Source organism: Siniperca chuatsi, linkage group LG2, assembly GCF_020085105.1.
Source record: "Siniperca chuatsi isolate FFG_IHB_CAS linkage group LG2, ASM2008510v1, whole genome shotgun sequence".
NCBI lineage: Eukaryota > Metazoa > Chordata > Actinopteri > Centrarchiformes > Sinipercidae > Siniperca > Siniperca chuatsi.
Genome location: NC_058043.1, coordinates 22,754,674 through 22,782,603, shown reverse-complemented (window position 1 = coordinate 22,782,603; position 27,930 = coordinate 22,754,674). Strand labels below are relative to the sequence as shown.

The 27,930-nt window shown below is 42.3% G+C and overlaps 1 protein-coding gene across 5 annotated transcripts in view; it reads right to left on the bottom strand.

Annotated features, from left to right (window-relative positions):
* Positions 1–27,930, bottom strand: part of LOC122868706 (plexin-A1-like) — a 192,745-nt gene that overhangs the window by 71,320 nt on the left and 93,495 nt on the right. For all 5 annotated transcript variants that reach the window (XM_044180937.1, XM_044180965.1, XM_044180956.1 and 2 more), the window contains exons 5-9: positions 19,474–19,574; positions 16,380–16,503; positions 15,266–15,419; positions 14,023–14,122; positions 7,842–7,956 (exon numbers count right to left, since the gene is read on the bottom strand). In XM_044180937.1, the coding sequence (XP_044036872.1) occupies positions 7,842–7,956; positions 14,023–14,122; positions 15,266–15,419; positions 16,380–16,503; positions 19,474–19,574 (594 nt within the window). The remainder of the gene's footprint in view (positions 1–7,841; positions 7,957–14,022; positions 14,123–15,265; positions 15,420–16,379; positions 16,504–19,473; positions 19,575–27,930) is intronic.

The window sequence follows — 27,930 nt, the reverse complement described above, 5'->3', positions numbered from 1 at the left end:
GTTATTCATCTGTCTCCAACTGCCATCATCTATTTCTCTCTGTGACTCTGTAGCTACTGTATCTCTTCCCTCTCTCTCACACACACACGAGGGTTGATGGTGAAAATGCAATATTCATATGTGTTCACCATTAGGTGGGCTGACCGTGAGGGCTGCGGAAATGAAGATTTAATACAGAGTGAATATTTAAACCACCGGGACCTGTGACTGACACACTCGCAGAGACAAACGCCAAAACACGCTCATGCATGGCCTGCAAACCCCTGTGCATCTTTCATGTCATCATATTTCTGTGTGTGGTTGTGTGAATCTTTGCTTCAGATTAGCTCTTCATTAAGCTCTCGCTGATGTTGTATTCATCGCTGCAGCCAGCATGTTGGCTGGGGTCAAACTCGCTGAATCAGTGGGCCTTGCCGGGCGGCATAGGATTACATCAAGGAAAGAATAACCTAGCAGCGATGTTGCACCTAACACCCGCATTTGCCAGCGCTGAGCTCAACTCACTACTTCACATTTTCTCAATGTCATGTAAGGATTAACACTTTTCAACCAATTAGACCAAGAAAGCGTCCTTCGAATCTGCATAATCGTATCACTTAAAGCAAGCTGCACTTGCTAAACTCCACCCTCCTCCATAAATATAACTCTGCCGTCCTTGTGTAGTTGTCGACTAAGCATACTTCTTAGGGTATGAAAGGCTGCTCTCTCCACAGTGTCTCCCAGCCAGGGCGACCCACCCTCCCTGCCTTCTGTTAGTAAGGGATTGATGCAAGATGCGAGGATGCTTCAAGAGTAAGTGAGGGAATTTTAGGGAAAACTTCTGAAAAAACAGAAAGGAAGGAAATGGAGAGGGAAAAAGGAAGATTAGCTGTGGGACGGTGAGGCTAAAAATAGCCACAGAGAGAACGAGAGATGGAACATCTGCATCATGCATATGTGACAGGCCGTGCATATGTGTTAGCCTGTGAACACATCTGTGTGTGAGTGCACACAACGACGGCAACCAGGGACAAGATGCAAATCTCTCCTGCCTTTTTCTGTCCCTGATCGTGTGGGAAGTACACACACACACACACACACACACAACTGAGGGGCTGAATTACATTACCAGTACTCAAAAAACACTTACACTTCCTTAATTTACCGCATTGTTCGCTATTAATAAATTAGAGGGATGTACAAGAGAGTTTGCCAAAACACCTGATACAATCCCACTCTGATTTCCCCGAGGTGGAAATGCGATCATTGACTCTTGGACAAGTGTTTGAGAAGTTTCCTGAAAAAATCCACAAAAAACGGGGAGGGTTGGAGGGCTGTCAGGAGCAGTTTGAAGAGCTAAAGGAGGTTCACCGCTACCAAACCAAACCAAGAGTTAAACGCTGGACGATCACGGTCCAAATAACATCCATCTGGCAAAGAAGGCATGTGGTTACTTCACCCTGTCGCCTCCACTTCCTCTCCATGTTCCCTCAATTTCTCCCTCTCCTTCCTTTCAAGCATGGAGCGCATGTGGAAAATAAAATGCGTCACTCTGGATATAATCTACTGCTTGTTACTGCCAGGGTTCTCTACTTGTCTCCCTGCCCTTGTCTTTGTTTCTTTCTTTACTTTATTTTCTTCCCTTCCTCTCTGTTTACATCTGGTCTCAATTACAGCACCTCTGTCCAACATTGGTTTGTCCTGAATGAAACACTGGAAGGACTGCATTGTTTTGGAGAACTGCATGAGGGATATTACATCCCTCCACCTAAGTTCTCATATATTTGTCCCCTCTTCCTGACTTTGTTTGACATCATTTTATTTAATATGGCTTAAGCATGTCTTCCCTTAATATTAGGCAGTTGTGTATGGTGATAGATGAGGCATAAGAAGAAAAGATGATGGAAAAGGGAAGCACAGAGGGACAAGAATGTAGTCTGTGGATCGTGACAGTGGGCAGAAAAATGCGAGAACACTGCTGAAACATGATTTGGGTGACGACACTGAGTGGGAAGAGAAGGGAGGAAAAAAAAATAAAGGATGATGATGAGGGGTGAAGACAGATATTACTGACAGATAAAGACACCAGGAGGGAGAGAGGCAAGGAGAGAAAAAAGAAAAGGATGGATATTATTCAACCACTCACCCACTCCACCCTCCCCCTCACCCTCTGCCCCCTGCAGCCCTGTGCTGCTGGTTGTGCTTCGTCCTGATAAGAACCAGTGACAGTCACACACACTAAGCAGTATAGACAAACACACACGTATATCCATGCACACAGCGAGGCCCCTCAAGCGGCCTTGGCCTGCAATCTGTGGGATGTCCTTCTCTGGAGTGTGTGCGTGTGTGTGTGTGTGTGTTCTGCTCAGTGTCTGAGTACCAGCCAGGGTAAACACAGTGTGCCAGAATGTCACGGTTCGGGGCCTTCACACCTCCATCACAAATAACCCTTTCAGCCATGTGTGTGTGTGTGTGTGTGTGTGTGTGTGTGTGAGACAGGGAGAGAAAGGAAGAGAGTAAGCATGTGTTTCTGGGACTGTTTAAGAATGTGTGGGTAGGCTGTATGCTATATGTGTACAGTATGTGCTTGGTTAAGGGTGTGAGAGAAAGACAGCCCTTGAGAAAATATATTTATGTGTACTTTGTTCCGAGTCTCTCTAATTAATGTAGAACAATGTGTCATACACTGACATTACATTTGTGTCATTGGCAACAGACAGTAGAGTGCGAGTGTGAATACGTGAGTGTGTCTACCAGCACAACTGCAGTGATCCTTCGATAAACATACATGCTTATCTGTACCGTGTGCCTGCAATATATATGTATTTTTGAGTGTATTAAAAATGAACAGTTTAACATTTTGGGAAATAGTTAAGATGAAGTTAGATGAGAAGATTGATACCACTGTCATAACTGTACAGTAAAAATGTAGCTACAGCCAGCAGCCAATTAGCTTAGCACAAAGACTGGAAACAGGAACAAACAGCTAGCCTGGGGCTGTTCAAAGGTAACAAATTTAGCCTACGAGCACCTCTGAAGCTCACCAAATGACAAATTATATCTCATGGAGTCGGACTATGGGGCTATTTCTTGGCCAAGACCAGTAACTTCCTGGTGTCTCCACTGGTTGCCTGGCTACAGCTCCAAAGCCTAGAAACAGCCCAGCACATAACCCCTGAACAACAAACCGTCAATTTTACACCTTGTTTTTTGTACAGATTAAACAAACGTACGTATTAATTAGTGAGATATACAGTATATTTTTTACCTTTGGACAGAGCCAGCCTAGCTGTCTCAGGTTTCCAGTCTTTATGCTAAGCTAAGCTAAATGGCTGCTGGGTCCAGCTACTTATGTACCACGCAGATATGAGAGAGGCATAGATCTTCTCATCTAACTCTCAGCAAGAAATCAAATAAGCGTATTGCCCAAAACGTTAAACTATTGCTTTAAAGGTTTTCATGCACACAAACCACACAAGGAAGAGGAAGAAGGTTAGGGAGAGAGAAAAGAATGAGTAGGAGGGTGACATCGTTTAACCCACTTTGCATCCATGCAAAGAGGGGACAGATGCAGGACGAGGAGGGGACAGTGTTGAATTTATAAAAGAGTGAAAAATTCATCACCGGAGCTAGACATTCCATGGCACACAGCCATGGGAGGCCACACCAAAAATAATGTAGAAGAGGACACTGATGAGGCAGCTACTGTGACTGACAGATGTACAGAAACATGATGCCAGTGAGCATTGTATTACGTTTAAAATAAAGTGCAGGGACGCATTATGTTTCTAATGGCTACATCCTGACAGAAAGTTGAGTTTGGACATAAATGCAAACCACTAAACCACATTTGGATGAATCACAAAGAATGTTAATATTTTGTATGTGATGCCCATCACTCTTAGATTTTCCTCAGTCTGGACCTAAACCCAAAACAAACAATATCAGCATTGTTTTAAAAGTAAGGGATAAAACCCGTCTGCTGTATGTTTAGTTAAAACTCAAAATGACAAAAACAAAAGAAGTGGAGCAAAAAAAGAGAGATGAAATGGAAAAACTGTAAAAAAGTGACAGTCAGAGTTTAGGGGGGAAAAAAAACGAAAAAAAGAAGCAGCACTGTACCCACAAATCTCAATCAAGTTAACCGCTGCCTTGATTGCTCGAGTGAGACTGAGCCTTGCTTTGCAGCAAAACAAACACGTAAGCATGTCTTAACATAGCTGAGCCCAACCACCCCAAACCTTGCCTGGCACTCATCAAGGCTTTGACTCAGAATAGCACTTTATCTCCAGGGGTGTGGAAGGAGAAAGAAGGAGAAAAGTAGAGAAAAAAATGGCAATCAAGTTCCTTAAAAAGGGAAAAGAGACAAAGGAAGAAAGGGAAAAAACTTCACTATATTAGTAAAGGAATAACACAGCAAGGGGATATTCTTTCCTTCTTTCACTCTAGCTTTTCTCCCTCTCCAGTTTTTTTTTGTTTTTATAATAAAGAAACTCTTACTCCTCTCTTGCAATTTTCCGCCCGGTCGCTCCTTAATTCGTGAATTTGTTTGTTGTGCCATTGGAGGCATTGTTGATTCATGCATATTTGATTTGGAAATGTCACTCATTATATTTATTTCCTCCCTGCTTACTCTGTCTATCCATTTTCTTCCCTCTCTTTCTTCCCTATCTTGACACAGTCTGTTCACAAAAACAAACAACACTTTTACTCCTTTGGTTGGCTATTTAATCCTTTTTTTTGTTGGATTTTATTTCTTTTAACTTACAATTTTTTTGCCTGGCAATCACAAAAATACTCACTCCATACAGTGTAATTTAGTCAAACAAATTACAGATGGACGTGACAGTGCTAGTTGTGTGAGAAGGAGAACATAAAATAAAGGAGGAAGAAAGAAGTCCTCATCAGCAACACGTCGATCCTTTGGGTTGCCACGGTAACAGAAGATTTAGATACTGTCGGACATTAGAGGGAAACACTTGAAGAGGAAAAAAGGGGAAAGAAATTAAGGATGGAGAGGAAGAAATGTTTGATGTTCAACTATCAATCGTTTTATATTCAGAATGAGGACACTGATGATTATTGATTTTTACTGAGCTACAACTATTCATTTTTAAGGCTTTAGCATTTCTGTCAGGCTAGTGAAGAAATGACAGTGAAGCAGGGGAAGAGAGCTGAACTTTTTTATACCAACATGATCAACCCTCTGTCAACCTTGGTCTTGGTCCATATATGGAAGGACTGGGACATTTGAGCAGCTGGTCCTATATTCTCTCTTTGCTCTACTGTCTAGCCGGTACAACACCACTCAGACCACTCAGAGTCAGACGCAAGAAGCAGCCACCTCCCAACCATGTGGTAAAACTTCTATCTGGCTTTTGATCACAGTTGAAGATAAGTCTTATGTAATCCTGTCTACTGAGTGAAATATCTGCTATCAGGAGAGCCGATTTCACTCTTATGTTAAACACTGCTGTTTGTATTCAGAATTAAGCTACAGCACCGCAAAAAGGATAGTTTGAGATCTAAAATAATGGTGCAAGCATATGTGTGCCCACACGCACACACACACACACACACACACACACACACACACACACACACACACAGACACACAGACACATCCCTGATGGCATGCCATGCCATTCCCACTTTACCAGTAGATAAAGAGGTAAAACCATAAGGAAGAGAGGCACATTTCTGCCCTCTTTCTCCTTTCTTTAACAATACATAATCCACACACAGAACAAGAAAGTTGAAGAAAAAGAAGGATGAGAAAAAGATGGGGTGAATGAGCATCAAAGTGGTGAGGTATGGGGTAGAGAGAGAGAGATGGGCCCTGGGGAGGAGAGGATAAGTCTAGCCTACAGGAAGAGCTGTACTTGTTGGGGCATTGAAAGCGCATCTAATGGATATGGCAGCTAGGAGGAGGATGATGAATGACTGTGTGTGTGTGTGTGTGTGTGCACGTGCATGTCACTGGCAGAATGTTTACACTTTTAGGCATAAAAGACACAAAGTATAGTAGTTGTGTGTGTGTGTGTGTGTGTGTGTGTGTGTGTGTGTGTGTGTGTGTGTGTGTGTGTGTGTGTGTCAGAGAGACAGTGCAGATGATGGATTCTCTAGTGGAGCATGTGGTCGGTGGTTTCTTGGGCAGACGAGGTGACAGGGGAGGTCTCTCTGTCCGCATGCCACTGTCAGCCCGTCTGTCTATCCTTTCCTTCTTCCTGCTGCCTCTCTCACTCTTCCACTCTCTCAATCGCTTCATCTCCCTCTCCATCCATTTGTCTCCTTCCCTTTGTCATACTGTCTCTCTTTGTTCTTTCTCATCCTGTTTGAACCAACCTCGTAACATACTGCGCCAAAAAAAGCTATATTTTTTTACATTTGCCCTGAATAAATAGAGCACTGCGTTGCATGAGATTTTCAAAATATTTTACTTCTACATGCCTCAAAAACTGTAATCAGCATGTGGACCGATTTAGACCTTACACTAATACATGTTTCACCTTGTCTAGTACTCAAGAGTCCTCCTCTCCTGTCATTCACCATTATTATTATTATTACACAGTTTATATGTTTACTTGCACATCCTGCTTTCCTCCATTTTTCCTTTCGTCACTGCAGGCCTTTCCTGTTTATCCATCCGTTGCCCCTCTGGCCGCTCTCAGCTCAGAGTGTGCAAGCCAGCGCTCTCCCCATGTCTTGCAGATGGGCGCACTAATCCGCTAACATTAGCTCCGTGAGGCGTGAAGGCTGGGCCCGTGTGTTGTTTTGAATGGGCACGGAGGTTATGGTTTTGCATGCTAGTGTTTTGGATTCTACACAGCTCCGGTTGAGAGAAGAGATAAAGAGGAAAGTAATTGGATAAAGGTTGACCAATTAATAAAGGCCGGTGATTCAGGCCGGCCAACAAGGGGAGCTTTAATCTGCATAGAGATAACAGGGAGAGTCAGACCACAAACATAAAGAGATAGGGTGGATTGTGTGTATGTATATGTGTGTATTTATGTGTGTGAGGTATCAATCAGATAAAGAACAGGCATGACTGTCAGTCACTTGGGAGTGCAGTGGATTTACATCCATAAGTCCATTGAGAAGATATGCATTTAAATGCATTTTTCAGTGCCTGTTAATACATGCGAGACTGTGTTTGGTGTGTATGAGAGAGTGAAAGAAAAAAGAAAAGCATGGTGAAAACATAGCATGGCTGTGTGTCCATCACTAATATCCTCATATTCACTCCAGCAGTTGACAAACACTTGTTATGCCTAGCATGTCGCCCGCTGTAGCCGCCACTCGGCACGACTGATATTAGCTTTTATGCTAATGCAGCATTTGGCTATGTAAGAACAAGGCAGTATTTCCAGAGACAGTCATTCATTCTGGCCTGCTTATGGCCTTATGGGCCACGACAGAATTATTGCTGCACAGTACACAAGCTGTTGTCACTGTGCCAAGAACCACTATTACACATACAGACAACAGACACACATAGCAGGGTGATGTGAGGAAACCCTGAGCCCACACAAGGTGTGAGGGTAAAGGTGTGTGTGTAGCTGAATACAATTTGTGCCTATGTTGTTATAATTTGTGTTTGGATGTGTGAGAAAATTACCAAGCTTTGATTGTGTGATCACAGCCACAGTATATGTGAAAAATAACGGTTATATCAAGAGGAACTCTCGTAGATTTGCTCAAATCCATAGATTTAAAAAAATTACATTCCCCCAGACTATAAAAAAATATTATCTCCTGAGCTGTATTTTGGACTTATCCCACATTTATGTCAAGGGGAATACACAGAAAATTGCATTAGGGCTATGACAGCACTATATATGAATCAGCAGCGTGGATCTTACCTCAGAGATGTTGACGCGTCCCTCCTGGAAAGAGCAGTCATTGGCGTTCTGGGTGCACATGTGGCGGTACTTGCACCAGTGGCATGGGAAAGAGCCGTTTACACAGGAAAGGCAGCTAAAAGAGAGAAAGATGAGAGAAGACGGTTAGGAAGTTATAAATGATTTATCTTACTGCATCATTGCTTCATCTGACAAAGCAGAGTGACGGCAAAAAACAAGACAGAAGGAGGTGGTGTAAAATTTACATTTCATAACAAAAAAGACTTAACAGTAATATCTCATTCTTTACGATAAACTGGTTAGAAGAGGTCTGCATTTCATTTTGTTAAATCTTCTCCATGCACTGAAATATGGAATACAGCTGTGGTTCCCAACTATTTACAGCCAGTTTAGGAGCATATAGATTGGGCTTTGTTTGGGATGTTTGAGTGAGCACTCAATGTAATTTCATAGTGTGACAAATCTCACCTTTCCCTCTCATTCTTTATCTACTCTGTGACCAGCTTTTCACAGTACAACCAGTGTGTTCATCATGAAGTAGTATGGGGAGGATTAAAAAGAAGGGGACTGAAAATAAAGGGTGAAAGAAGCACTCAACCAGAGTTAAGATGTAAACATGTGATTTGTGAAGTAGTATTAGGGAAAAATAGCACCGACTGTGATATAACACAGGATATACTAAAATGTTAATACCTCTCCCACTGTGTTCTTTGTTTTTTAAATCTTTACTTTCCCAGACTTCCTTCCTTTCACCATCTTATGTCTATTTACCATCCAATGTCAAATTTTGACTTTTTCCGACCCTGTCTGGAATCATCTTTTCTTCCTCTCACCTTTCATCCCCCCATCTTCCATCCTATCTATCAACTCTCTTAACCTCTTTCTCCCCCTCACTTCCCTCATTCATCACTCCCGACTCGCTTGTAACTGTCCATCGCTTGCTGCTTCTATTTGTTCAATGAACTTCCTCACAATCGGGCCTACTCTCTGCATGTATTTCCTCTCTTTTCCCTCGTTCTATACCTCTACTGTATCATTCTCTCCATCCATTCAGCCCTGAGCCTTTCTTTCTGTCCCTCTGTCTCTGCCTCTCTCGCTCTATCTATCCCTTTCATTCGCTGCCGTCTCGTTTTAAAAAGCTCTCTCCCTGTTCTTTGTCTAAAGCTCTCTTTCATCTGTGGGGCTAAGAGCGCTCCACCATTTTAAATTCACCTGCTTTAGCTGAGGCGAGGTGCAGATAGACAGGCTGAAAGAGAAAGATGGGAGAAAGAAGAGAGGGAAAGAGAGAGGGAGAGATCAAAAGCAGGTGGATTTCCCTGAGAGAGGTGGAGACGCCAGGTATCGTGGGAGAGAGAGAAGGGAGAAAATAGGAAGAGGGGGGTGTAGCCCGCGGGGCTCTGCATGGGAGTCTCAAGGGAGAGAGAGGAAACATTAGGCTAGAAGTTGGGAAGTGAGTACGAGTGTGTGTGTATTCACATCTAAGGGGACCCGTGGAGGAGAGCCAGACAAGTTCAAGTGCACAGTTTATCAACACAGCTTCATGTTATTGGTCCTCTCTCAGCCCTCGAGAGATACTACGCTACTTGGTATCTCATTTACGTGCGCAGCATTATCTAATGTAACCATTATGAGCTTACAAATAAAATAGTTTCATTTTATTACAAAGCTTATTGTAGTTCAGTTTCAGAATTTCGTCTGTGTGGCTCATTTAGCTATTATGGTTTGTGTGAGCATATGGTTTATTGGGAACATAATAAAATACTACATTTAATACAGTCAAGGTAAGCAAGTCTGGATCCATAACAATAAAAGAGCGCGTAGAGGTGCTTAACATACAGACTGATTTGTATTCAACCACATCTGCCAGGTGTGAGTTTGCGCATCTGTCTGAACTGCAATGAGCACACTCCCAACAAGCTCTCAAGTGTGTTTTAACCCTGTGTAAAATACCAACTGCCCTTCCTCTCATCCGCATGAAAAATTAGGGCTTTAACTCTTGAGCTCTGAGATGGAGCCCATATGCGATTCCATCAAACCCTGACGTGGATTCATTTGGATCAATTAGAGCTGCTCGTTTGTTAGGTGCGCACTCTAAGTGATCGTTTCCAGCCCAGACCCCTCCCTTTTGAGCGAGATCAGAGGCTGGAGCTTAATTCAATCCCACTGCCGCTTTAATTGACCGATTTAGCATTGTGCTGAGAGAAGCTGTCCATTTAGAATGAGGGATGTGCGGCTAAGGAAATAACAGGCCTCTTAATACCACACAAGAGCAAATAGGAGATTTGTCAATGTTGCCAGCAAATGGAGGGAAAGCGATTAGGCTACGCTAGGTTAGGTTAGCATACAGTGCATCGACTCAAATGCAGAACTAGGGGTTTTAGCTCAATGTTCTGTCCCAAGTGAGTTGGTAAGAAACAGCAGTAGGGGTGTCAATGCTGAACAAAAGAGCAGAAGACATTACTAATGCAAGACAAATGAACACGTGGCTCAAGTTAGCAGAGCTCATTGTGTAGCTTACTGGTGTTTGTTAGCTCGGCAACAATCACTATTTTGAATGTCAAAGAGTCTTTTTTTGTTGGGCCCCCCCAATGGTTCAGTGCTCATCAAAATACAGTACAACACCAACTTAACACAGCAGGTAACCAGAACCAAACAGTGAACAGTACAATGTATAGTTAGTAGTTCACATCCAAAAACCGTCAACACATCTGTCGCTAAGCCCTGCTTATAACCATTTCTATCTTGACTTTTATCTTTTATTCATGTCAAATCAATGCTGTTTGTGTGCAGGCGACTTTGAAATAACGAGCAAAATATCAGCAGGTAACCACTGCCAACTTTGTGACTTTTATGATTACGCCCTTTGAAATAAAGACGGTGCCATTATGTCTGCCACCCAAGGCCAGCAGTAGGCCCTGTCTGACAACCCCCTACTACTCGCTCTTTGGTTCATCGAAGTAACCCAGGGCCCCCTGTCATGAGTTGCCTTAGGATCTCAAAACCTCTCTTTTAGCCTGGGCACAAACCCTTATAAGGAAAAGACCACCCAGGGCCATTTGGGGCCATTTTTCTTCTCTTGTCCAGGGGTGGGCTCCCTTTTTCAGACCCCCCAGTTTCTCCTTATTCCTCCTTCCTGTCGCTTGCCATCGCCCTTAGCCACTCAGAGGCTTTGAGCGGCTGCAGACACGCTCTCCGTATGGCCACGCTCATAATGCTAATTTAATCCGTTCATATTCAGATGCTAATCGAGCTATGCTAGCTTTGGAGCAGTAGCGTTTTTTCAGGGCCCGACACAATAGGCTGTGATTTCCTCCTCTCTCCTCTCCTTGGTCAGTTTGGAGTGCTAAATACAATCCGCTCTCCTAGTGAGGTGCGTTTCACACTCCTGCACTTGGCAAAATGAGTTATTTATTGGCTACTATTCATTTCAAAGGAGTGGAGGTGAATAATTTAATGGTCCTCTAGAATAGTCTATCCTATTATTACTGGATCCCTTTCAAATTTGTGGGGGGTTGATAAAACACAGAGGGATTAGTATTCATGCACACAATTTTATTAATGCATGTCTAAGTGTTTAGTTTACAGGAAAACAGTGCAATCTGCCTGTCACAGGGCCAGAAATTGCTGCAAGATCTGGAGAACAAAATGCTTAAAATTCATTGTATAATTGTATAATCTTTTCAATTACACTCATTTTGTCTGTTATTCCTTGAACCCACAGCTTTTCAAATTCTTCTCTATCAAAAAAACCCCAACTCTCTATGACATTCAACATGTTTTCTCCCAATTACTCTAAGAGCACCCTCAATCACACAACAAATGACCCAGTCACTGCCTGAGCCACATTAACCATAGCGAGAAAAGGTGCTTCATACAGCCTTATACAGACAGTTAAACCCCAATTCATTGCCAGACTATCCTCCCTATCTTTAATAAATGGGGGGCTGTGGAATGAGAAAAAGCTTATGGAAATATTTAATTAAGGAGCAATCATGGCCATGGGTGATTTTCTATTTCAATCTCGGCAACCCTTAAACTGAAACAGTGGGAATTCTAATTAGATTAATACCACTATGCAAATTTATGGCATTTTTGAAAAGGCAAGGGCCACGACGTAATCAGTTGAATAAATAAGTGGGAGGGGTGTGTGTATTTTTGGGATGGGGGTTGGGCGTCGGTATGAGAGTGTAAACTATTAAGAAACATGATGGGGCAATTCCAATGTCGGGCCCATTCCTTGCCTTCCAAAAGGTAGTGTTAATCTTAGAAGCATACAGTATGCACGCCCATACTGTTTAAAATAGCAGAGTACTGTATGAGACTGTAAAAATATATGCATGGGAATTCATGAAGGCACATCAGATGACTATTGTTTCTGCTCAGAAATGTGTTTCTGTATGTTTTGAAAATGTCTGTATCCTTCACTGTATAAACGCCTGCAGTATTTTGAGTTTAAGCCCATTAGAGGAAAACTTTGTAGCTCTGTAAAGAATGAACAAGCATTCTGGAAACAGGGCCTTGCATGTGGTTGTGTGGGCCTGAAGTCATTATGCCAACGACATTACCAGTCTGATCTCATCAGACGCCACACACTGACGTCCGGGGGGCATAGCGAGCCGAAGTACCAGCTCCAAATGGGATTCTTATCTCAGCATCTCTCGCCGCCATCAGAGTCGCTGCCTAAGATGCAACGTGCCATATCTGTAACTTCATTAAACGTGTCCATTACATCACTCGGAGGCTGTATTAGATCAGCCCAGGAAGGGGATTTAATCAGAGTTCATTGGGGTAATATCTTCAAATGGGCGACTCTCTTGTCTGTGTCACTTCTCATACATTTCTCACACTTGGTTTGTGAGATCATTGCCATATTAGGATCTTTAATGTAGGACCACATTTTAATGCTTCCATTGGTAGACCTTTTCTTTAATTGGGTGTTTTCTATTTTAAAATGAAGCAATTTATACTCACAGGATTTACATCTGAGGCAATATGTACCCTAGACAGTAAAAGACACTGGGAGTTAGAGCAAACATCACAAGGTCCTTATGGGAGATGAATTAACTGTGAGCTGACATTGTAAACCACCACACCCTTAACCAGCTGAGCTAATCATCGTTGTTGTGGTAGGGGATTTTCTGTACAAGGGCAGGGTGACGGGGAAGCTAGGTTAAAGGTCAGTGTAACCGATTAGGTGTCTAAGACATTCAAGGCTTCAATGAGCTGTAGGTGACAGAGCGGAGAGGGGTGTGGCTGTGCATGTCTATATGTATGCGCATGTGTGTTTGCGGACAATCCTCGAAGGAGGCTCATCTAACATCCAGAGGGAAGCCAGGATGGAGCCCTGCGGTACCCCAGGGGCCTCCGAGCCATCTGCTGCCCCGAGGCTAATACACCAGCAGACGTTTCAGCCTCCCCTGGATCAGCCGTGGATGGACAGGAGGGAGGGTATCATGTGGGGCGGGGTGGAGGAGTTGGAGGATTCTTTTACCCTGGCAGGGTGCATTGGGCTCGTGGTAGGACTGACCTAGGGGTGTGGCTCGATGGGTGGTGGAGATTTTCAGCAGAAGGTGGATTAGGAGAGGCAGTGAACTGCGATTGGGCACAAAGCTGAGGGCATCTGGAGTATGAAGGAGACTAACTCATTGGAAAAGGCACAAGACTTCCTTCACCATGTTACAGTATTACTGTATTTGCCTTTGTCTTTCTTGCGTAAATAAGCACCAGACTGAGTATCTGACTGCTCAAAAAAGCTGGAAGTATTTGTTTTATCAAGTGGGGAAGAGGCATAAATGAGGTTAGAGTCTGTGATTGGGAGGTATTACGGCAGACCATCGCATAATGAATTAATCATTGAAGTATCATTAGAGTGTGTCGTGGGTTATGATAATAAGACTAGAATTACCATCTCATATCCCAATCGTTTCTCATATACGGCACGTTCGATTTTTCTCTCCAGTGGTAACACAAGCCTCCTGTGGAGGTCGGAGGGGGGTGGGCTATTTGTGTGTGTGTGTATCTAACTGTATCTCTCATGGAGAGTAACATGAGACAGTCCCCTGGGAGACTGGACTGAGAGATCATCTGTTTAAAGAACAAGAGGGAAAAGACTAAAACAAGAGAAAAAAATAAGCAAATGACTATCAAGTGCATCCAGAAATATTCAATCATTGTAACTTACGACTGGTGGACGCTGCAGTTGTAGAAGACAAAGTCAACGCTGGCAAACTTTTTGCCCGTCTCCTTGGATTTCAGATAGAGCTTCACCACCCGCTTGTCACCTGCACCAAACAGATACACAAATGTATTTAGAATGATACAATTCTCTATATCTAAAAATATAACCTAAATTAATTGCCAAACAGCTCAAAACCATACCTACTAACTTCATTTAATCACAGGGAATAAAGGTGACAAATTGGATGTATATTAAAACAATGTATTCATCGACAAAATGTCACACTTTAAATTTGAATTCCAATTGTGTGACCTCAACAGATAACACGCACACACAAAGAAACACTGTAGCTTAGCAACACACCGTACATGTCACACCCACAGTAGGGTGGCATTAAAAATAGCAGCACCAATCAGTGTTTGGATGCCAGAGCTGATGAGAACACATAATGGGGCATAATGGGCTCAGTTGAAGAACTACTGAGATGTCGCTTTGAGGAAACTTGGAGCGCACTATCTGACATGTTTTCAGTACTTTGAATGTGAATACCAAACAAGTTTTTATCATCTTGGTTTGACAGAATTGGACATGAAACAGGTGCATAATCTCTGAAAAAAATAAACCACACTGAAAGTACTGCTTTGAAAAGAAGTTAGGAGCATAACCAGTGTCGGTTAGACAGAAAAAATTTAATAAAATGAAACTGACAACAGTGCATAATGCATGATAATGGGAATTCAAAAACAGTTCTATTTTCAGTAGATAAATGTAGACTCGTGTTTGGGGCTTTGAAAGGGAATGAGCGAGCGTTATTGGTGGTGACAAGGTATTTTGAATATAGACGCAGTAAGCAAATCATCTGGTAAGCTTAAAATTCTGTTCTGGTCAATGCACAGAATTAGACTTCTGCAATTCTAACTTACAAAAAGACCTCTCAGGAGGAGACACATCAGCCCATGGTGATGAACACACAGTATAATGTGTTATAGACAGGCACAAAGGAGAGAGAAAGAAGAGGAGATGACATAAAAACACAGAAAAATATAATGAGAGAAAGTGGCAAGGACAAATGCAACATAAAACATGTCAAATGGAATAAGGAGTACCAACATAAAAAGAGTGCATTACATTACTATTCCTCACATATATCAACTCTCCATATCCACACCCTGTCTGCCCACTACTACCACCCAGTGAGCTCACTACCCCGATGATTTCATCACCCTTTCACCCTTCCTGTCCCGACCTTTGTTCCTTGTGATTGGGATGACATCCCGGACGGAGGGAGACAGGCAGAAGATATGTCCACCCTGGATCTGTCCCTCCGTCTCCACGTAGTCCTCGAAGGAGCAGTTGACCCCTGCTGACAGATCAGGCACGTTACGAGCCTCCAAGACCAGCTAGAGAGAAAGAGAGAGAAAGAGAGGGACAATCAGTGCAAGATCAATGGAAGGACATGGTGTTCATGGATTGTTATAAGATATGACATGAGGGTTAATGGGTGTTGGCGAAGGGACGGGAGTGAAGCGTGGGTATGTGCATGTGTGATAGCAGCAGCTATTACAGCAAGGTTAATGTGTACGTGTTAATGTGCAGTGAGAAAGTGAGGCAAACTGTCATCAGTCAAAACTGTTGACTGCTGACAAAATGAGAGCTCTCATGTGCGCGCACACACACAGACACACACGTTTATAGTTTTCCATGGTATAGATGGCAAGACAGAGAAAAGTGAATTCCTAATCAAATCTACATGTGCATCGTCAACAATTCCATTATTGGTGTAAAAATTTTGTGACTTTTACATGACTTTGCAGGTCATTACTAAATGTGCTAGCATCACAGGCCAGAGAAAAACAATGTACACCTACATCTACCTACATTACCGACACCATTTAAAATTCCAAGTCTTGTCCTAATCTGATGTGTAGTTTCTCCCGAATGTATACTGCAGAGGAATTTTAGGTAGATGAATATTGTCTTTTTGAAGCATTTTACTCCGGAAAGTTTTGTCACGCTTCACTTCTGTATGTACGTCTGGCAAAAACATATACGTAGACGTAGATGTGTAAAGATAATGATACAGCAAAAAGGCAGACTTTTTTCTTACACTCAGGTCTTTAGGAGCAGGTGGAAGCGAATCATGGCACCACCGTTAAATAAACTGGCTGCATTTGTTTCAGACAAAAGTGTGCTTCATGGAACGGGTCTAAGCACTTTTCAGTGGACAATGACCTTAAGTCACAGGGCTTTCATAAGCTGAGGTTTATCCCTTTCTAGACTGTTCATGTTGTTTTATTGTTTAAATGGTAAAACTGTGAAATTTCCACAACAACTGGGACAACAGACAAGAGAAGACATACCTGCACTTCAGACATTGTAACAGAGATATTTCTTGGCTGAACGGTGAGCTCCACACACTGCCTCTGGTCAGAGGCAAACCTCTGGGGCTCTCCTGCTCGTTCACAGCGGTCCTTGCGTGAACAACTAGAGAGCAGCAGCAAAAGAGGAGGAGAAAGAGAGGATAGAGGAAAAGAAAGAGAGGTGAGGAGAAAAGGAGGGAAAGAACAGATGAGTGAAACAAGAGGTGAGAGGAGGAGAGAAGAGACAGAGGATATGAGCAACTGTTAAGCTAATATGACAATCATATTAAGATGACAAACATGCACAGCCATCACCGTCCCACAGAAATGGGAGCAATAATGGAAGACAAATAGGCTAATAGCTACCCCCGCCATTACTGTAGGCCTTTATATCATTACCTCATTGGCCCTGACATTTGTGCAAGAACCGCTAAGCTATATGAACATCCAGTCCCCCTCATCTTTTCAGTTTACAGCCCCACCCAATTCAAACTTCTTGGAAGATATACAGGCAATCATTAAAGTTTCCCTGAACCGTAAAAATGATACAATTCCTACCAGCCGCAAATCAATGGGGTCAGCAATTTCCCCTGCTTATTACGAGCCAACTGATCGTGCTAAAAATCAGCATATAGCGCCGTATTGTAGCGGTTTTACTATTAGCTATTCATAATGCATTAGCTATCACTTCACCTTCGCGCTAACAACAACTGGTCCCGGTGGCGATGGGAAAGTGCTGATGCGGTGCTCTGCAAGGCCTTAACAATAAGAGGGAGGCAGAAAAAATTGCTAACTGCCTCCTCTGTGCAGCAGCCCCATCCCCTCATTTAGTTAGCCTTCACTCGCGCTCAGCAAGAAAAAGCTGTCGCCAACCACTCCCCCGAGAGTCACTAACACACACACACACACACACACACTGTACAGGCATGAGCAGAGATGCACAAAGGTATGTACACGTTTTCTCATTATAGACCTCTTTTCCTTCTACTGCTCCTCTGGTGTGTGACTGCGTGAATTTGTGTGAATGAAGTGTGCTCATTTGTCTAGAAACACCTGCATATGTGTGTGTGTGTGTGTGTGTGTGTGTATTCCCCGTTCAATTCCACTGTTGATTGAAACTACCGTGGCTCTTAATAAGATGTGGCTAAAAGCACCAGAGGGCTGAAACGAGGCTTATAAATGATTTGCCAATTAATACTTGCCCATTTTGTCTGCGAGGGCCTCGGACAGATTTGGCAACACTATCAGGTAGGAAATGAACGAGCTGTATTCAAGACACAAGGTCAAAAATTTGCCCAAACGGAAGGTGATCACTGGTTCAAGTCCATCCTGATTGTGTGTGCAATTTCAAAGATGTGTGTGTGTCTGCTGAAATGGGGAAACACAGGTGGGCTGTGTGGGTGTGTGTGTGTGTGTGTGTGTGTGTGTGTGTGTGTGTGTGTGTGTGCCTTGAGGAAAGACAGGTTAGTCATATGTTTTGTAAGTTTAATTAACTCACCAGGAAAAGGCACTGTGCCAAATGCTTAAGGTGTTCCAAATGTGGTTTAACATCCTGTCACCTTTCAATAACATGTAAATGTTCTCACACTCTCCTGTGTGTGTGCATACACACACACACGCCCTCAAGTCAAATGGAGGAAATAGAGATATTACATTCAGACACAGTGTTATTGTACATTGCTACACTTGTTAGTGATCTTTTTTCTAAATATAACTACAAATCTCTCACTGTTACATATCTAACCTCAACCAGTAATCTTAAAGCAAACATAAGATCTAGTCTATGAACCAAACACTAACACTTGAAGTGACTAATCCTTAATCTTGCCAAAAAGTTCCCACGGAAGTATTAAGAAGTACACGTGTAGTAAACTAACACACACAAAAACAAGCTAAATACCACTAAGATAAATGGGAGTGTCAGTGATGCAGGCTGCAAAGCTGTGTTGTTATTTATGTGCTATTAACAGGTTTAGCCAGTTGACAGACTTAGACAGGATAAATGTATCTCTACTGCCAGGGAGCTTTCAAGTTGTAGAAGTTAGACTTCTTCTATGAATCACAAGTCTGTGATTAATTAAATGTTGCATTTTACTAGGTAACAAGGTGTTAAAAATAGATTCTGTGGTCATCATAGGGCACATTCAAAGCAGCACCTGGCTGCCTCGCATCCTACTTCTCTTCTGTGTGCAGTGTTTAGGTGCTACAATTAGTTCTCTATACGCGTCAGCCTGTCTAGGTTTCACTGAGCAATTGGACAACTGTTCCCTTTGGTTGAGCACATACATGTAGAAAAAACAAACTTGTTTCATGTATATGATCAACACTTAATAAGGTAAAGAGAAAGACTCAGCTGTTTAAAGGTGTAGCAGTTCATTTCTGTCTGGCTCAGACAACAGTATGTCAACAATCACATGTCAATGCAGCTCAGGAAGCAGAGGGGACTGAGAAGCCCTCATTTTAGTTTTCAAGGTTTTCCAGAGAGTTTTCCGTACAATTGAATTTCAGAATTTTAATATATAAGATTCAGCAAGACTTAACAAGACACAATTAAACGTACAACTGAAAATTAAGTCCTCAAAGTTGTACACACCCAAGAACACAAATGTATTAACTGTCTCCATTTCCTACAAAAACTCTCAATGGGAAAATTCATCCCATTGGGTGGAGATTGTGCTGTGACGCTCTTTTCTAACTGTAAGACCTACATTCAAAAAACTCTGTTAACGTGGACTATATTGAAAAAGTGCGAGCCGAGCTGATAACTAATTCAGTGTCAGTAGAGTAGATCTGATCACTGATAATATCACCAATTCAAGCCTTGATACTCTGATTTTCAATAGATGATAACCTGAAAATAACCACTGAAAGAGCCCAATCTGAATTCTATTTTAGGGTGGATTTTCCTTTTAAACAACAAGAATTGGAATCTCTGGGGTGACAAAAGGCTCCTCATTCATGTGGGTGCTTCCACTCCAATATCATCAGCTGACAAACACCTAAACACGTCTTTCACAATTTCTACTATACAATGCAATGAGCTGCATGTGAGGGGTGCCAGGGTGAAGTGTGTTAATGTGTGTGTGGTACTTACACATTGTGGAGGACACACCATCCACAGTGAGGGTCTTTGGAGCCCAAACACTCCCCACAAGTGGTGTACTGCTCACAGCTCTCTACTGGAACTCTAACCACCTAGTGCGACAGAGAGAGAGAGAGAGAGACAGAGAGGTGATGAAAAAATAATTAGTATCCTCGTTGTAATCAAACTCATAAGATGAGCGGTATATTCAGCTGGATGGAGATGAGCATTTGACAGCTTATCAGACTGATTCAATTCAGCAAACAGAGTGTGTGTTTGTGTCTGTGCACACGTTCCTGAGATTGGAAGAGAGCTAGTCTGTGAGATGTGTGTGTGTCTTTGTGCATGTGAGTGTTCTGGTGAGCGATTCCGGTCCAGCGGCGTGTGACAGCCTCCAGTGAAGCATGTACAGGAGAGGCCTGGCAATGCATGCTGGGACACCTGACAGGTGGCCGTGGCAACAGTGCTGTGATTGACAGGTGACCTCAAAAACCAATGGGAGGCAGAGGAGCAGAAGGACAAACCCCCTGTGTGTGTGTGTGTGTGTGTGCGTGTGCGTGTGTACACGCGCACACGTATGAGAGACAGAGAGGGAATTAAAGTGTCTGTACAGAGTCTGTGCAACAAGGCCTTAGTGCATCTATGTGACAAGACTTGGTGTGTGTCTCAGTCATTCACAGCCATACTGGATGTACAAGCTACAGATGTTGCCTAAGAAACGAGATCAAGTGTTCAAGTTAGCCCTCCACTCTTGTTAAAGGTGATGGCAGATTGTTCACAACAGGGCCCCAATGGGTCTGAAAGTGTGTGTGTAGTTCTAGACATTCAAGAGAGGTTGAGTGTGTTTAAGTATGTGACAGACAGATTGCTAGCATATGCGCAGAATGCTAGTGTGCAACAAAGCAGGCACGTGTGTTTGCTCGTCTGTGTGTGCACATGTGCTGAAAGTGTCAGCGCCACATTCAACTTTTCTTCACTAACGGGCCCCAAGTTGATGAGTTGCTCAATCCCCGTTTCATGATGTGTGTATCTGTGTGTGTGTGTGCGCACATGTATCAAATTGCCACTGCAGGCTAGTTTTAACTCATGCAGCAGAGAGTGAGCCGACTGATCAGTAAGTAACAGCATTTAACAACCCTACCCTTGGGTAGCACTATTATAGCATGGACCCACACACACACACACACACACACACACACACACACACACACACACACACACACACAGATTTAACCATGAGAAGCCTGTGCAAGTGGTATGTGAGGACTAAAGTATTGTTTGGCCCAGTGGGGCTGATTTTTTTATGAGGTAGGGATGGGAGGGGGGAGACAGAGAGATATATGGAGGGATAAGAGAAAAGAAAAACATATGGCAGAAAGAGAGCAGAGGCCTGAGGTAAGAGATAAAGCTGGTTAGCTGCAAGACTGAAACCAGGCGGACAAAGGAACGCAGCACTGAAATATTTAACTGGGGCTGGGATTCCTCCGTGAGCTTTAAGTAAAACACAGATATGAAATAGATATGACATGATGGAACTCATTTATGCTCTGAAATGTCTTGTATCAAGACTGGTCTTGGGGCTTTTTGACGGAACAATACTGCTCAAGCAGAGGGCAGACAGACACTTGAACACTTGAAACACTTGACACTGTGTGCCTCTAATCCCCCTTTTCTTTCTTTTCTCTGTTCCCTTCATTTCCCCTCTATACATTTAGTTATTTCCATTACTCTCTATATTCCTTCTGCTTGTTTTATCTGCCCCACAATCTTCTCTCCAAGATTCATCCTTCTGCGGGCATCTCATTCATTCGTTCTACAGACTGAAACATGCTGTTGCTCCTCCAATCTAAAGTCAATACAGGCCTCAGTACAGTAGCTTTCTAGCTGGCTAGCTGCCCAGAAAGAGAAAGACAGATGAAATGATGCAAACGAGCAATAGTGGGGAAGAGAGGGAGGTGGTCATCTACTGGAAGTGCTGGCTGGATGAATGAATAGAGGGAAAGAGAGGTGTAATGGAAGACACACACAGGGCGAATCGGCGAGGACATTGTGCTGAGTAGATGGAATATGGTGGCAGACGGCTGCTATGTGTCATTGTCAGAATGAGTGTGAGTCTAGTTTTCATCTGAAAGGAGAGCTGAAAAAAGGATGGAACAAGGGATTGGTGTGTCTTAGATAATAAAAGGATGACAGAGAGGGAAAAGAGAGTGAATGAATGAGCAGATAATGGATAGATGGATGAGGAAAAAGCAGCTATAGTTGAGGATATGTGATTGGACACCTTGGGATAAAGAAATCATCACAGGATGTCTTTCATATAGTTTATGATTTTTAAAAAAAGAGTGAAAATGGAAAGAAGGAGCAAGAATAGACTGTTCCTCATATCATCATGGACGTGAGCCAATTCCCCCTCTCTTCTCCATAAATCATTATGACTGTGATTAAGGACAATGGTCCACGTAAATCATACTAACACTATGGGTCCTTGGTGAGCTAGCATAACCTTATCACTGCCCTATGTAATGATAGATATGGCCTATTGTTTACAATTGTTCCTGTACTAGTGGTAGTGAAGACACTATGGGCTCTATTCAGTGGGAGTGGCACAGAGCTGTTGATGTGGTAGGGGGCTATGATGGTTGTTTTTCTCAGTGGGGATATAAAATGCTATACTGGAGCCAGGAATGTACTTGTATAACTGCATGTAGATCCAAAAAATGTGTGCCTGCATGTGTGGTGGGAATACTGCTTACCCACAGACACGCATATACACACTCCCTCGCTGTCTCCCTCTTTCTGTCTCTCTCAATGGCTCTTTTAATGAAAGCCAATTCCCGACAGCGTGCCACATTACTCCTTTAAATGACCTTATAAACCAAGCCCGCCATCTCCTCTCTCTTGCCATCTCCTTATTTACAATAGCATCCACCGCTGTAACTCAATTCTCCTTCCTCGCTCTCTCTTCCTCTCTTGTCAGCCCTCTACCCTGACCATATCGCAATGCCATGACATCTCCTTTCTGCTATAAACTTTCCACCTTTCCTCTCCAATCTGTTTTTACAGAGCGCTATCACCTGCCTTTAAATGTCCAGCTAACAGGCTTTGCGACGGTCACCCCCAAAACCCAAAGGACCTGTAAAGCTTTCAGTGCGGCTTTTCATTGGTTGTTAAAAATACAGACATAAAAGGATCAGCCTTGTTGCGGCTCCTTTTTTTAACATTCAAACACAAGGGGAGTGTATAGAAGAGGAGGGGGCGTAGCTGAGATGTCTACCAGAAGAGAGCCTCTTCTCTGGGTTACACTGTCTGGGCGCCAAGAGGAAGAAATCACAGTTTATTTTCAGGGTTGTTTTTTTTTTTTTTTTTAGTATCTGCATGAGACTCCGCATCATAAATTAGTAACGCCTGTGCCTTCTTCATCAACTACCACTCAACCTCATATGGCTCTAATTCCGTAGCTCAGGGACCAATGTGGTTTTACTGGGAAGCTCCCAAAGGTCAAAGTGTAGGACGTCAATTTAAGGAAAGAGCACTCATACACAGTCAGCTTTGGTTTAATGTGCACGACAAAAAAAAAAAAAAAAAAATCTATATCTACCAACATAGCTACTAAATGCTCCAGTGCTCCAGGAGGACAGCGAGTCACAGAGAAATAGAAATAAAAAGAGTGATACAACTGGGGAGGCTGGGTTAGCATGTGTGCATTGACTGGACTGTAAGGGGCTTACGAGATCAGTGGCTGGCTAGGAGCTCGATGTGTTGACTGATTTGAGATAAGCAGCAGAGCAAACAAGCCTCTGAGAGTTTGGCACTGAAAAGGAAGGAGAGGTGCTGAAGGATGGGTAAAAAGAGGGAGGATGAGTAAAGGTTGTGTAGTAGGAGAAATGAAAAGTGAGACACAGCAATCACATCTTTGTGTTCCATCGAAAAACCATCTGCTGTCACATTCAATTTGCTGAATGATGTCCAAATACTAAATCGCTGGTTCCCTGCAGAGATGTTATTGACAGATCTGGCCATTGTGGTCAACTCAAATTGTTTGCTGCAGACCTGTTTTAGTGAATAAGGTCTTAATGTGTCACAGTGGAAGAAATAGTGCCCACTATGATAACTGTAATCTCTTGTTTTCTCTCTCAAAACTCAGTCACTGCAGCATTTTTTGAGCTCACTGCCCTTCATGCCTCCCTCACTATCTTTCTCTCTCTCATATTATGTTTTGTCTGCCGTTTCTCCCTCCTGATCAGCTCTCCTTCTCTTTCGCCTCTTTAATTTATCTTTTTATCCTCTTTCTCCTGCACTGGGCTCAATTATTCATCCGCTCCATTGTTTTTCCTATTCTGAAATACGGTTTTGATCTCTTCTTTTATACTCCATACTGGTGAAAACAAGAGGCCGATCAAACAACTTATTTATTTGTCATTTGTGTGTGCACATATTGCAAGTTCAAGGCCAATAAACATGACAACTCAAATTCCCTTCTCCTAGGAAACCGCTATGAGACAACATATATACAGTCCACACAAACATACACAGTGTACACATAATACGATTGCACTGCAGCTGTAGGAGTGCTTATTCAGTGTGTGTGTGTAAGTACCTTCAAACTAATATAGAAGCACCTTCAAATAAAATTGTAGTAAAACTTTTGAAAAGCATTCACCCAAACTCTGAAAAAAACTTATGGACATGAAAATGTAAGTGTTGAAGCACTACCAGCCTCCAAAATTACCTTAAGAAAGAAATGCATCTCTTTTTACAACAAAAACAAAAACAATTTGAAAGCGATATCTGAAATAAGAGCAAGAGTATCAACAGTTAGAAATGGCTACACAAACAAAATAAAGAGAAAATCTAGCGTGAGTAAAAAAGTAAGACAAACAAAAATAAAGACATTAGACCTCATCACTCTTCATCACTATCCTCATCACATGGACATTCCCATTTACTCTTCCAAAAAGAGCTAATCCCAAACTATAGGCCAATACACTCTCTCACTCTTTGTGTAGCCATTTGTCCATAATACTCTGTCCCTCATGTGAGAGAGAGCCTGATAGAAAGAAAAACTGAGACAGAGACAAAGGACGAGACGGAGATTGAAAAGCTGCGGAAAACAAAGAATTGGAACAAAGAGACTGTAGAGAGAGAGAAAGAGGTAAATGTGACCGGCTAAGGTAGACAGGCCTAGGGGTCTTCTAATTAAGTGAGGATGGGAGAGGCCGGCGGCCTGGTAAATGACTCTGTCACTTTAGTAAATGGACTTGGTGAGGAGTGAGGAGCCACACAGCTGGCATTTCCATTAGCACTGCCAAGCGACCCAACACCATATACACAGACAGAGAGCAGCAGAAGAGAGAAAGAAGAAAAAAAGAGGACAAATGCTGCTTTTCTTTATTTGCTCTCACAGGAGTTGCTGTGTGGAAGTCATGCCTGGTAGGTGTTGTGGATGGATAGTGATTATGGAGAGCTGGCAAAGAATTGAGCAGAATAAACAAAATCAGTTCGATTGACTTTGTGGTAATATGTATGCTGTCATTCAAAATTACTGCCAGAAAGTTTTACAGGAGGTCTTGGAAAATTACAATGACTAAATTGCAAATTAGAGAGAATTGGTTGAAAAGAATGAATATGCATTTTAACCAAGCTACGTCAAAAAAACAAAAAACAAATCCAAAGACGTGAAAACAGTCAGATCTGATCAATATTTGTCATGTCTTTCTATGACATCAGCTGATGTTGCCATATTTCTTGGTTGCAGCAAATAAGGAAGAAAATAATTTATAAACTAATACATACAAGCATGATTCATGTGAGAGACAGATACTTGACTTAGCCATTATGGTTATTATTAATGCTGAAACAATTAGTCAACTAATCGCTAATGTAGAAAATTAAAGGGGTAGTCCAGCAATTTAGTATTGCAGAATGGTCAAATTTGATGCAGCAGAGGAAGGGATGTTCTGGCTTTAAGTCTCTAGTATGGATCAAGCTCCAAAGATGCTGGATCCAACATTTTCCATAATGCCACTTAATAGCATCTTTCATTCGACTATCCTTGCCTGGTAAAAGTCTTTCAAGCTCAATGATTACAGTTTGAAACGCAAGTTTTCCATAAGAAAATGTAAGTCTCTGAGCCCGAGCAAAGATAACCCCTATTACATCATTAGGGTGAGTTTCTCATATTTGAGAAGCCAAAGAAGACTTATACATCTGATTTCACAGGCTGAATAGTACTCCTCATGGCGCGTAAACTGAGCTTCATGTTTCAAATTGGTGGAGTGACCCTTTAATTTATCAAGCAAAAATGGCAAACATTAGCCTGTTCAAGCATATTTTTTCACATTTTATAGACAAAAAGATTAATTGAAAAAAAAATGTAATCAATAATGAAAATAATTATTAGTTACAGTCATAGTTATTATGCACAAATGTCTTTCGAACTGTATTTATCAGTATCATGTTCCTTCCTTTTGTAATTTCTGACTGTGAACACAAAGAAAATTTTCTTCCCATTCGAAACTTTATAACTGGGTCTGACGAGGCCTGCTGTGCATGAATTTGAAAAGAAATTTGACTAAAACTCAAAACAATTCCCTGTACCGTCATGCATGAGCGACACTTCATTGTTCTACCAAGTGCGGCTTGTGGTTAAGGCACAGGACTGAATACAATGATGTGGCACTCAGAGAGGCTCGGCGGGCCATGCCAGCGTTTGATTGGCCTCATCCGATGACAATCAGTCAGAGCCACATCTTTCCGCCCCAATCACTGTCAAGCAACAGGAGGACCGATTGTACAGCCGATTGATAGTGATTGAGAAGAACAGGGAGGAGGGGGAGATGGAGGGAGAGAGAAACCATTAACCTCCATATCCATCTTGTCCTCTTTTCTAACCCTACCAGTCTGCTCTATCGCGCCATCCTATGGGAAAAGACGGCGGAGTAAAACAGAGAGAAATGAGAAAAAGACAGAGCTATCTAGTGACAGCTAGACTTCCATTAGGACTGATAGCATCACGCCCAAGACAAGTGTCTGAGCACACTTTTCTGATGGGGCACGCACACACTCAATCAGGTACACACTTTTTTTTCCTTTTTTAAAAGGGAAAAACCACAAGAGAGAATGATACAACAGGAAAGAGGGAAGTGTGAAAAAAGGCAGGAAACACAATTAAAGAGAAAGACAGAGAAGTGAAGTGAATTTTGAGATATTAAGATACATGGAAACCATCCCATCTCTGGCTAATCATGGCATCTTGGTCAATCTCCTCACACATCTGCCACTGTTAGAAGGAATTAGGATCATTTCTCTCTGGGTGTTTTTTCTTTCATCATATCACAGAAAGGAGGGGAGTAGGGCTTCAATTAACAGTTTCTTATTATTGATTAATCTGCACATTATATTCTATTTACCAGTTCATTGTTTTGTCCATCAAATATTAGATTATTGTGAAAAATGCCTATCACAGTTAATTAAAGCCCAAGGTGACGTCATCAAGTTGTTTGTTTTATCCGAAACAGATCAAACAAACCCCAAAATATTCAGTTTACCATCAAAAAAAAGCAATAAATCTTCACATTTGAGAAGCAGGAACCAGCAAATGTTTGGTGTTTTGCTTGGCGAGTGACTCAAACAATAAATCACTTAATTATTTTCTTTTGATCAACAAATCAATTAATCAACTAATCATTTTGGCTCTAGAGGGGACCTATTCATTTCTGGAGAGGTAGAGGGGAATCTGATGAAGCAGGAGAAAAGGGATGTTTTACTTTGAGAGGTCACATTCTTAGTCAAAAGCATAATGGGGGCCGCGCATGACATGAAAATTGCATTGTAGAAAGGCCTCACTCCCTTTTTTTCTGCTTAGTTTTGTACTTATTATCTCTATCTATACTCTCTTCATACATTCCAGCCATTTTTAGTTGATACCACTCCATCAAAAAGTACAATGCAAAGCAAATTTTCTCACCACACCACAAATTTGACTGTTTTTATACCCACAGCCAATGTAGGAGTACCCATGTGACAGTACAGACATAATGTATGCTGTTACAAAAAAGGACAAGAGGTCTATAAATATGGACGTCTACATATATGTGAGTGTGCACTAATGTATGATTAACAGTATTGTGTATTAGTCTGTGTGTATGTGCTCAGTCCTGTGCTGAAGAAGGTGCTATAATGGTTTGAACTCTTGTAATTGAATGCCATATACCTACACGACTACACTGGCACCCGCACCAGCACCTCTCCCTTCTAGTCACTGTACTCCTGTCTTCGCCTCGCTGCACCGGGTCTATTAACATTTACATAACAATGACCACCTCCTTGCTCAAAGTCTGCGTGTGTGTGTGCATGGGCAGTCCTGATATGTGTGGCTGGTTGGTTGTGTGTGTGTGTGTGTGTGTGTGTGTGTGTGTGTGTGTGTGTGTGTGTGTGTGTGTGTGTGTATAGAGTATAGGACACCCAAGT